The 10,821-nt window shown below is 51.7% G+C and overlaps 2 protein-coding genes across 2 annotated transcripts in view; one reads left to right on the plus strand and one right to left on the minus strand.

Annotated features, from left to right (window-relative positions):
- The first annotated feature begins 1,459 nt into the window (after nucleotides 1-1,459).
- Nucleotides 1,460-7,714, plus strand: rbm42 (RNA binding motif protein 42). The gene is made up of 13 exons (XM_068747290.1): nucleotides 1,460-1,632; nucleotides 1,868-1,925; nucleotides 2,033-2,168; nucleotides 2,908-2,974; nucleotides 3,168-3,230; nucleotides 3,906-4,021; nucleotides 4,169-4,339; nucleotides 4,434-4,568; nucleotides 4,665-4,709; nucleotides 4,860-4,977; nucleotides 6,525-6,622; nucleotides 7,009-7,105; nucleotides 7,479-7,714. Exons 2-13 carry the CDS (start codon nucleotides 1,870-1,872, stop codon nucleotides 7,589-7,591), a joined length of 1,215 nt encoding a protein of 404 aa, XP_068603391.1. The 5' UTR covers nucleotides 1,460-1,632; nucleotides 1,868-1,869; the 3' UTR covers nucleotides 7,592-7,714.
- A 585-nt stretch (nucleotides 7,715-8,299) lies between these two features.
- Nucleotides 8,300-10,821, minus strand: part of ppox (protoporphyrinogen oxidase) — a 10,768-nt gene continuing 8,246 nt past the window's right edge. The window contains exons 9-12 of the mRNA XM_068747173.1: nucleotides 9,869-9,982; nucleotides 8,815-8,967; nucleotides 8,677-8,719; nucleotides 8,300-8,589 (exon numbers count right to left, since the gene is read on the minus strand). Coding sequence (XP_068603274.1) covers nucleotides 8,453-8,589; nucleotides 8,677-8,719; nucleotides 8,815-8,967; nucleotides 9,869-9,982 — 447 coding nt within the window. The 3' untranslated portion in view covers nucleotides 8,300-8,452. The remainder of the gene's footprint in view (nucleotides 8,590-8,676; nucleotides 8,720-8,814; nucleotides 8,968-9,868; nucleotides 9,983-10,821) is intronic.

Raw genomic sequence — 10,821 nt, forward strand, 5'->3', positions numbered from 1 at the left:
TGCTTTTATTCCTTTTGCATTCAAGGAGTACTTCAGGCAACTCAGATATGAGAGTATAAAAATAACACGGTTAGGTCAGAAATGAGGGACGCTGTCCTGCAGCATCTGTTTGAGACAGAAATGAGGGACGCTGTCCTGCAGCATCTGTTTGAGACAGAAAAGAGGGACGCTGTCCTGCAGCATCTGTTTGAGACAGAAATGAGGGACGCTGTCCTGCAGCATCTGTTTGAGACAGAAAAGAGGGACGCTGTCCTGCAGCATCTGTTTGAGACAGAAATGAGGGACGCTGTCCTGCAGCATCTGTTTGAGACAGAAATGAGGGACGCTGTCCTGCAGCATCTGTTTGAGACAGAAATGAGGGACGCTGTCCTGCAGCATCTGTTTGAGACAGAAATGAGGGACGCTGTCCTGCAGCATCTGTTTGAGACAGAAATGAGGGATGCTGTCCTGCAGCATCTGTTTGAGACAGAAATGAGGGACGCTGTCCTGCAGCATCTGTTTGAGACAGAAAAGAGGGACGCTGTCCTGCAGCATCTGTTTGAGACAGAAATGAGGGACGCTGTCCTGCAGCATCTGTTTGAGACAGAAATGAGGGACGCTGTCCTGCAGCATCTGTTTGAGACAGAAAAGAGGGACGCTGTCCTGCAGCATCTGTTTGAGACAGAAATGAGGGACGCTGTCCTGCAGCATCTGTTTCAGACAGACATGAGGGACGCTGTCCTGCAGCATCTGTTTGAGACAGAAAAGAGGGACGCTGTCCTGCAGCATCTGTTTGAGACAGAAATGAGGGACGCTGTCCTGCAGCATCTGTTTGAGACAGAAAAGAGGGACGCTGTCCTGCAGCATCTGTTTGAGACAGAAATGAGGGACGCTGTCCTGCAGCATCTGTTTGAGACAGAAATGAGGGACGCTGTCCTGCAGCATCTGTTTGAGACAGAAATGAGGGACGCTGTCCTGCAGCATCTGTTTGAGACAGAAATGAGGGACGCTGTCCTGCAGCATCTGTTTGAGACAGAAATGAGGGATGCTGTCCTGCAGCATCTGTTTGAGACAGAAATGAGGGACGCTGTCCTGCAGCATCTGTTTGAGACAGAAATGAGGGACGCTGTCCTGCAGCATCTGTTTGAGACAGAAAAGAGGGACGCTGTCCTGCAGCATCTGTTTGAGACAGAAATGAGGGACGCTGTCCTGCAGCATCTGTTTCAGACAGACCTGAGGGACGCTGTCCTGCAGCATCTGTTTGAGACAGAAATGAGGGACGCTGTCCTGCATCACAGATATTTCATATAACTACATTAACTTGTGGAAAAGGGGTAGAATATGTCTCCTTTAAATGTCATGAATTCCTGACGATCCTGTCGACTAACACTGACGTCACATAATTAGCAAACGAGCATTAAATCCAGCAGAGGGCAGCAACACGTCACGGCAGCAAGAAGAAGAAGAAGGAGAAGAAGAAGAAGAAGAAGGGGAAGAAGAAGGAGAAGAAGAAGAAGAGGAGGACTTGTCGCCGTTTTCGCTGTAGCTGCGTCTGTTGTGGAAGTTCTTGAGTTACAGGAGTCTGTGTTTCCCGACGAGCCTCGAGAGTAGCGTCGTCGGAGGCAGCGGTAGCAGCTAGCACCTCATTAGCTGGTGAGTTAGCCGGTTAGCACGTTAGCACGTTAGCACAGCGGCCTTCTGACGCGGGGTCTCGCGCTACTTAGCGTTCTGTGAGCCGCAGCGATTCCGGTTAACGTGATCAGTCTAGAGTAATGTGAGCGTGTCCTGCGTTACCGTGACCGTGCGCGGAGCTCGTCCCTGGTGCTAGCTAGCAAGCCCCGCCCCTCCATTCATTGATTGAGTTGGTTTTATTGTTTGTGTTGATCAGTGATGGCGCTGAAATGTGGAGACGAGCGTCTGAAGGAGATGGAGGCTGAGATGGCTCTGTGAGTATCCGGGTCCAGGGGGCACCGGGGTGGAACCGGATTGGGAGATGGTCCGGGTCTCGGGCGTTCTGTTCGGATCCCATCACAGCGTCTGCTTCTCCTTGTAGGTTCGAGCAGGAGGTTCTTGGCGGGTCGGTACCGGCCTCACAGAGCTCGCCTGTTCTGGAGGTTCTTCCGGTGGCTCTCCCGCTTCCAACGGTTCCGGTGATGCGGGCCATCATCGGCACCAACACCTACCGGCAGGTTGGTGCGGTTCCTTCGGTGCTTTAATAGCCGAAACGTTCTCCGGACGTTCCTCCCGTTTTGCTCGTTCTCCGGACGTTCCTCCCGTTTTGCTCGTTCTCCCGACGTTCCTCCCGTTTTGCTCGTTCTCCGGACGTTCCTCCCGTTTTGCTCGTTCTCCGGACGTTCCTCCCGTTTTGCTCGTTCTCCGGACGTTCCTCCCGTTTTGCTCGTTCTCCGGACGTTCCTCCCGTTTTGCTCGTTCTCCGGACGTTCCTCCCGTTTTGCTCGTTCTCCGGACGTTCCTCCCGTTTTGCTCATTCTCCCGACGTTCCTCCCGTTTTGCTCGTTCTCCGGACGTTCCTCCCGTTTTGCTCGTTCTCCGGACGTTCCTCCCGTTTTGCTCGTTCTCCGGACGTTCCTCCCGTTTTGCTCGTTCTCCGGACGTTCCTCCCGTTTTGCTCATTCTCCCGACGTTCCTCCCGTTTTGCTCGTTCTCCGGACGTTCCTCCCGTTTTGCTCGTTCTCCGGACGTTCCTCCCGTTTTGCTCGTTCTCCGGACGTTCCTCCCGTTTTGCTCGTTCTCCGGACGTTCCTCTCGTTTTGCTCGTTCTCCCGACGTTCCTCCCGTTTTGCTCGTTCTCCGGACGTTCCTCCTGTTTTGCTCGTTCTCCGGACGTTCCTCCTGTTTTGCTCGTTCTCCGGATGTTCTCCTCACTGCCTCTTCCTCCTCCTCCTCCTCCTCTTCCTCCTCTCTCAGGTCCAGCAGACTCTTGAGGCCAGAGCAGCGACCTTTGGCCCTCCACCCCCGACCTTTGTTGGACCAGGTGAAGATAATCGCTCGTATCACTGATGGCTTGTCCCCTGGGCTGTGTCCTCCTACAATGTGCTCAGGATCCGGTCCAGAACTGGATGAGTCGCCTGCAGACACACAAAGCAGCAGTTTAATTGAAGTTGAAGTTGCTCCCTTTGATCTTCTGTTGTTCTGAGACGTTTCTCTGTGATTGGTGTCTGTCCCAGTCCCTCCAGTCCGTCCTCCTATGCTGAGACCAGCCTTTGTCCCCCATATCCTCCAGAGACCTGGTAAGGTTCTATGAACGTTCTGTAGATAATTGAAGGATGAACGAGTGAGAGAGGGAATAAATTATTATTGATTATAACGCGTCTCTCCTGTTGGTGAACTAAAGATAAACCCAAATATGTCTCTACGTCTACGGATAGCTGGACAATCGGGGGACGAACATTTACTGACGTGAAGTTTTGCGGCTGCACCGTTTGTGTCCCACTGAAACTCCTCCCACTGAAACTCCTCCCCCTGAAACTCCTCCCCCCGAAACTCCTCCCCCTGGAAACGCGTCTCGGTGCATTTAGAACACATTAAATAAGAATTTAATTTTGGTTTGTCCCCTGAGGGGTCGCCACAGCAACCCAACCTTCTCCACCTCACCCTGTCCGTTGCATCATGTCCTCCCTCACTACGTCCATGTCTCTCGTATCCGTCCCCCCGGGTCCTCCTCCCTCCACTCCTGTAGGTCACCCTGTGTTCTAGTCTCTTCTGAAGTGTTAACTCCTTTCATGTCCTTCCTTTTGGTAAAGTCCTCCACCGTCTGTCCTTCTGGGGTTCTGTCCCTGCATGGGGGGGGGGGGGGGCTCCTGCAGGTTTAAACGGCAGTCTTTAGTGAGTGAATGTCTTCGCATTAGAGTATCGTAGCGCTGCTAGTGGTCAGAAACTGTAACTAACGCGAGGACCTCCGATAGCTCCGCCCCTACCGCGGCCGCCGCCGCCTCCGCCCATGATGCTCCCGCCAATCCTGCAAGGCCGCGCCCCTCCGGCTCCTGCCCAGCCCCTCCAGCACATGGTCGCTGCCCCTCAGGTAAGGGCTCCCCGCCGACGACGCAGACTGTGTTTGAGCCGGCGTTGTGCGCTAACAGCCAATCAGAGAGCAGGACAGCAGCGCGTTCTTGGTTCGCCGTCCGGCCAAAGTTCTCTCCCTGTGAAAGTCTTTCGTTGCTCCTCGCAGATTGCTGATATTGTCTCCATGGGTCCGGACCCGACCATCAGACAGGGCCCCCCCCCTCCCGTCAAGCCGACGCCGTCCATCATTCAGGCCGCGCCCACTGTGTACGCCGCCCCTCCCGCCGCCGATGGCTACAGACGGAGCGACGTCCGAGCCCAGAGACAAGCCCGGATGGTATTTGGACCCGTTCCACGGGGGGTGATTCGGGGGGGGGGGGGTCTCGTGCGTGTGCTTGAACCTCGTCGTGTCTCTCCTGGGGAATGTTCAGGAGGAGCTGGCGGCGCGGGTCGCGGAGCAGCAGGCGGCCGTGATGGCGGCCGGGCTGCTGGAGAGGAAGGAGAGCGAGGACAGCGGCGCCGTCATCGGGCCCAGCATGCCGGAGCCGGAGCCGCCGCAGCCCGAAGTACGTAGAACTCGCCGGGCGGCTTTCGGGTCGCTCTGGCGCCGCCTGTGGTCGTTGTAAGTCACTGAGCAATCAGGGAGATCCGTTCGTTTTCAGCCAGAGGAGTTTCAGCAGCGGCGACCCGGGAGGCGATACGTGGAGGTAGTGAGGGAGGACGCGGGAGTGGCTGGGATCCTTGCGGTGCACGCACACACACACGCACACACACGACACACACACTCAAAAGGACTCAATTCTCTGCACGTCGTTTTAATCTCCAGACGCTTTTCTTCGTGTGTGTCTGTGTTCCAGCCTGCAGAAAGCGCCACGGACGACAAAAAGAAGTCGAAGGTGGAGAAGGTGAAGAAGTGTATCCGCACGGCGGCGGGGACCAGCTGGGAGGACTGCAGTCTGCTGGAGTGGGACTCAGGTACACGGCGCTCCCTCGTTTCTGTCTGCCAGAAACGCCCTAAACCCGGAAGCAGTGCGTTCACAGCCAACGTGCACGCTGCCGTGGTAACCGTGAGGGACGTTTCTAGCACACACAAAAAAAAGTGGTCAGTTTTTGCACGCACATTTTGTGCACATTTCCCCCTCCTGACGTCAGAAGGGGAGGGATTTCTTCCAGACGTGTTTCAGGAGGTGATTACAGACCGACCCAAACTACCAAGGATTGACTGGATGCTTTATTCTGCTGTTTTTGGGTTGATCAGGAACCAAACCCACCAGAATAGTGTAGAAACATGGGAAAGTGAGTTTTGATAATATGGGACCTTTTAAAAGAGTCCAGTTGGTTCTTCTTTTTTGTCTTCACGATGATCACGTCTAGAACGTTACGGCAGACGCGTGGAAGCACTTCCTGAGCTTTATGGGTTGTCCTCGTTGCGTTCTGTCGTCTCTTAAGGGAATGTCAAGACGGCGTCTGCTTGAGTGGTGGTTCGTGTCATCTTAGTTTGTTTTTTGATGTCACAGTTTTTAAATTAGACTGAGATTATAAACTATTGTAACAATTTAAAAATCTTAATGAATTATAAATGAGTTAAAACTGTAAACTTTGAGCACTTAGCAGCAACAGCCTGAATATGACAAATAAACTAGAAAGACAATCAGAGACTGCAGACCCCGCCTCCAATAGACTATTGGATCTTGTGAGACAGTAAACAGGGCTTCCGGATCAGAGGGGCCAAACCTGCTCTAGCTTGCTGCTCCGGAACGTACTACAAGACTCCTTCTGGACTCTTTTTCCCATCATGCCATTCGTGTCCCTCCCTCTTAAAGTGACACTCCCATGTTACAGCACAGGCACAATTTCAGATGTAAAAATAATTCTAGAATCTGGATCCAGATCCGGATCAACGCCATTCTCGGGGAGGACCGAGCCACGGACAGAACCTTGCTTGTGTAAAAATATCAAGTCGATTGGGTTCCTAGTTTTTGAGTTATGCGCTCGGACAGACAAGCAAACAAGCAAGCAAGCAAACAAACAAACAGACAAACAGACCCAATTGCAATACCCTCGCATCCCCTTCGGCGGGGGTAACTAATACAGTTACTAGTAGTAGTACTGCTACTACTACTAACTATTCAAACTTAAAGTTTTTGCCTAGAAAGATTAACTTCTCCACATTTTCTGCAGAAATTGCACATCTGGTTGCCATGACAACATCTCCAGCCGAGGAGAAAACCCGCCCAATTGCAACAGAGCTAATGCTTTGCTAGTTTTGCTATGTGTGCACACCTGCCAGTGTCCGACACTCGGAGGCGTCCGTACGGAAACACGCCCAGGACTTTGGTTCCGCACGGCGCGCTTATATCACGCTCGTAATAAATTTAATAAGAAAGAATGCAAAAAAACCTCCGCGGTGCGCAGGTTGACCGAACCGAAGCGGTTCAGTACGTGAACCGTTGCAGCCCTAATATTTACTCGTCTGAGCGGCGTTTCCTGTCGTCTAATCCCGTGTTCTCCCCTCGCTACAGATGATTTCAGAATATTCTGTGGGGATCTCGGTAACGAGGTGAACGATGACATCCTGGCCAGAGCCTTCAGCAGATACCCGTCTTTCCTCAAGGCGAAGGTGGGCTTGTTTCTGCTTTGTTTACGTCCCGTCGTCCTCCTCGGTTTCATGAGGCGCTCGCCAGCCGCAGGAAATGCGTACGTTTATTTTAGTTTGTGACGATCTGCGGCTCGGAGTGTTCCCTGTTGATCAGCGTTGCTGATGCCCACACAAATGAAAGTTTCACCCTGTGAATGAAAAAGAGGAGAAAGAGTCAGCTGGACTTGTTCTCGTTTGGTTGGAGACTTTTCTCCTCTCATCCAAGAGGCTTCTTCAGTTCTGATACTTTACCCGCCTGTCGAACCGAACGAAGCACCAACGTTCTCTTTCCTCTGAACGTCCTGTGATGGGGGCGAGTCCGTCTGCCGGGTCCGGGCGGGGCGGAGCTTAATGACTCTCGTCCTCAGGTGGTGCGAGACAAACGCACAGGAAAGACCAAAGGCTACGGCTTCGTCAGCTTCAAGGACCCGAATGACTACGTCCGAGCCATGAGGGAGATGAACGGTGAGTTCTGAACCCGCTCCTTTGATCTTTTGCTTTATTTTTACCGTTACATTGTTTAAACTCAATTTCTCTTCCGAGTAGGGATCAATCAATTATCGCCGATATTTTGACACGCCTCCACCGTGTGCATGTACAGATCTCGCTGCCGATTGGCCTTTTATCTCTGCATGTAACCAATCAGAAGGTGCTGTGGGCGGGGCAATGCTGGAGACAGAGAGGCGTGGCCGTGTCAGAGCCCAGTTTCTCTATTGATCTCTCATCGGCCGATTAAAAGGCCCACAGGGCCGTCTGATTGGTCACAGCCGGAGCCACTAGAGGCACCGGGGCCTGTGGTTGGTCGGGTTGTAACTTCTGGCTCTCGCCGTCTGTCCAGGGAAGTACGTTGGCAGTCGACCCATCAAGCTGAGGAAGAGCATGTGGAAGGACCGCAACATGGAAGTGGTTCGCAAGAAGCAGAAGGAGAAGAAGAAGTTGGGCCTGAGATGATGCAGTGTGTGTGTGTGTCGTTGCCACGGGGACGGACACGGCTGTTTCATCTGTTGAGTTGTTCTTATTGCTGGTTTAGACTTAAATAAAAAGATGTCCATGTTCTTAGCCTGGTCCCTTAAATGGAACTGCATTACGGCACAGGGCGGGGGCACCGGGTGGGGGCAGGGTGGGCACCGGGTGGGCACGCCCGACTCGCATCAGCTGATCTGTGGCTTGACGTTAACTTTGGTCTGCTTTTGGCATTTGGAGGATTATAGCCCTGAAATAGATGCTACAAATGTTCCCACGCGTGTTCTGAAGACGAACAATCCTCCGTTCCAGTTCACCCTGAACTGCTTCCATTCCGCTTGTTTTAGCAGGATTACAGGAAAACAAAAACGTGAGTCTTGGTCCGACTTCGATGAACTGAATTATGAGGCAACTGAGCTGCTTGGCGGAGGTTTGTGCTCTCCGGGTGCTTTCCTAGTTACTCGGACAAGGAGGTTCTATTTTTTGCCAGCGTTTGTTTTTCTGACTGCAGAACGGCAACTCAAAAAGTTCTGGGTGTGCTTAAACGGAATGTTTAGGAAATGTTACCAAACCATATTACATTTTGGTGAGGAGCAGCAGCGATTCAGCCTGACCTCTTGTGGCCCAGTTCACCAGTTTCAGTCTAACTGGACACGCGTTTAGTTGATCTCAATAAATACGCGCTTTTATCAGGACATGAATACTTTAATTATAAAACACGTAATTAAACAAACCCGCCTCCCTGAGACAGAGAATGTGACCCTGAACACGGCGTAACATGACACCCTGAGCGAAAGTAGTAATAATACACAGTAGTACATGTCAGAGTGTTACTGCAGGAGTACACAGTTATACTTCATTTCCCAGTAACTCCTCCACGGCGGTCCGAGCGTTGTAGATGACATCATTCACTGACACCCCATCATAGGAAGAACCGATCAGCGACAGGGAGAGGTCGTTCTTCCGTATGAAACTGCGCATGGACTCTGGAAAGGCAGAAAAAATACTTTGAAGTCGTGTCTCACAAGTTTTAACATTCATTTTCACATGTAAAGTAAGAAGTCATCACTCACCGACTCTCAGGGCGTGTCCTTCATAATACTGAGGAATGCAGTCCTAATGAGCAGAGAATCAGGGGGGGGGTTAGGGTTCCACACGTTCCGTGACAACGTCCAACGGTTCTCGAGGTGGACACAGAGGTCCCGTCTTACCCTCTGCAGAGACACGTGACTCCAGCAAGGGGTCGAGGTCACTCCCAGGTGGCGCTGCACCGCCTCAGTGGCTCTCGCCAGAAGGTCCCCCTCTGCTATCAGGGTTTCTGGGGCCCCAAACGCTTCGTGGAACCAGGCCCCACCCATCATGACCTGGGAGACACGGCGGTCAAGGAATGTCTCTCCACCTCGCGGGCGGCGCTTTCAACGATCCTTTCCCCCCCCGAGTGAACGACGGACTCAACGGAAGGAACGTTTCACATACACGACTCGCAGAAAGTCAGAGCGCCGTCAGCCGACTGGAGCGACTCGGGCCTGCGTGGATGTGTGACCCGTTCATAGGTCACGTCTGGGTAAAGGTCGGATTCTGATGCTTTCAGTTCAATTAATTCAACGCAAGTCACTGGAGGACGCAGAAGACGTCGCCAAAATTACTTTAACGTCTTTCAGAAAATGACGTGAATCGAATTTATCGTATCGCTACAGCCCAAATTATTATATATTCTCCATAGCAGCACCTGCTTGAAAATACACGGCTTGCAGATTCGGTAACTTCTTTTAAAACACTTCTAAAACGTATTTATATAGACTGGCTTTTAATTGATGGAGTCCTCTGTTTTAATTACTTTTCATTTATTTTAATTAATTTATTTTTATATTTATTTAACATTGCTTTATTATTTTATGATTATTGCTGGGTACCTCGTCTCATCACTTGTGCCCTGATGCCACTGTTGCTTTTAAACACCGTTTTACATGATGAATGTTGGTTTATTATGTATTTTTTGTTTAAATGATTCATGTTGATTTGTTATTATCTGTTAAAGCACTTTGGGAATTTTATTTCTAAAAAGGTGCGATATAAATAAAGCCTATTATTATTATCAAAGGACTAAATGTAGCTGGACTCTGCTTGGAGCTCCTTTCTAGTCTGCCTGACCCCGTAATGCCTTTAAGACCAGCAGTGGAGCAGATCAAAACGGATTCAGGACATTTGTATTGATCCCTTTATAATCCATCGGTGAATTCCAGCACACGACAAACGACTGCTTACCGTCAGTCGAGTGGTCCGTCCGTTGGGACGGTCGTGTTGTGGGAAGGGGACGGAGTCGTAGACCACCCCGAGTACCCCCGGATCCTCCGAGGACGGGAGCAGATGACCGAAGCCCTGATGGCACAGAGACAGATCACACCGGTGCTTTCAGAGCCCCCGCCTCGCTGGAGGTAATCCACTTCACCCTGTCCTTTGCATCGTCCCCCCCAACACCAGCCACTCTCATGTCCTCCCTCACTACGTCCATGTCTCTTCTCCTGGGTCGTCCTCTAGTCCTGTTCCCTGGCAGCTCCATCCTCAGCATCCTTCTACCGATATAGTCCCTGTCTCTCCTCTGGACATGTCCAAACCATCAAAGTCTGGTCTCTCTGACCTTGTCTCCAGAACGTCTAACCTTCACTGTCCCTCTTATTGTCTCATTTTTAATCCTGTCCAACCTGGACACTCCCAAGAAGAACCTCAGCATCTTCATCTCCTCCACTTCTAGCTCCGCCTCCTGTCTTTTCCACAGAGACACCGTCTGTAAGCCGTCCATCATGGCTGTCCTCACCACTGTCTCTAAGCCGTCCATCATGGCTGTCCTCACCACTGTCTCTGATCCGTCCATCATGGCTGTCCTCACCACTGTCTCTGAGCCGTCCATCATGTCTGTCCTCACCACTGTCTCTGAGCCGTCCATCATGGCTGTCCTCACCACTGTCTCTAAGCCGTCCATCATGGCTGTCCTCACCACTGTCTTGTAGACCTGTCCCTTTGTCCTATCACAGAGCACACCTGATACTTTCCTCCCCCCGTTCCAGCCTGCCTGCACACGATTCTTCACCTCCTTTCCACATTCTCTCCATCACTCTGCTCTGTTGACCTGAGGTACCTGAAGTCCTCTCCCTTCTTTACGTCTATTCCTTGTAGCTTCACTGTCCCCCCTGGGACCTTCTCATGTACACACATGTACT

Source organism: Brachionichthys hirsutus, chromosome 13 (genome assembly GCF_040956055.1).
Source record: "Brachionichthys hirsutus isolate HB-005 chromosome 13, CSIRO-AGI_Bhir_v1, whole genome shotgun sequence".
Lineage (NCBI taxonomy): Eukaryota > Metazoa > Chordata > Actinopteri > Lophiiformes > Brachionichthyidae > Brachionichthys > Brachionichthys hirsutus.

Bases quoted from the DNA above. Each gene is read 5' to 3' on its own strand.
- rbm42 (XM_068747290.1), top strand. From the start codon at position 1,870: ATGGCGCTGAAATGTGGAGACGAGCGTCTGAAGGAGATGGAGGCTGAG. The intron at 2,975-3,167 runs GTGAAGATAATC...TGTCTGTCCCAG, and splicing joins CCCGACCTTTGTTGGACCAG to TCCCTCCAGTCCGTCCTCCT. The intron at 4,022-4,168 runs GTAAGGGCTCCC...TGCTCCTCGCAG, and splicing joins ACATGGTCGCTGCCCCTCAG to ATTGCTGATATTGTCTCCAT.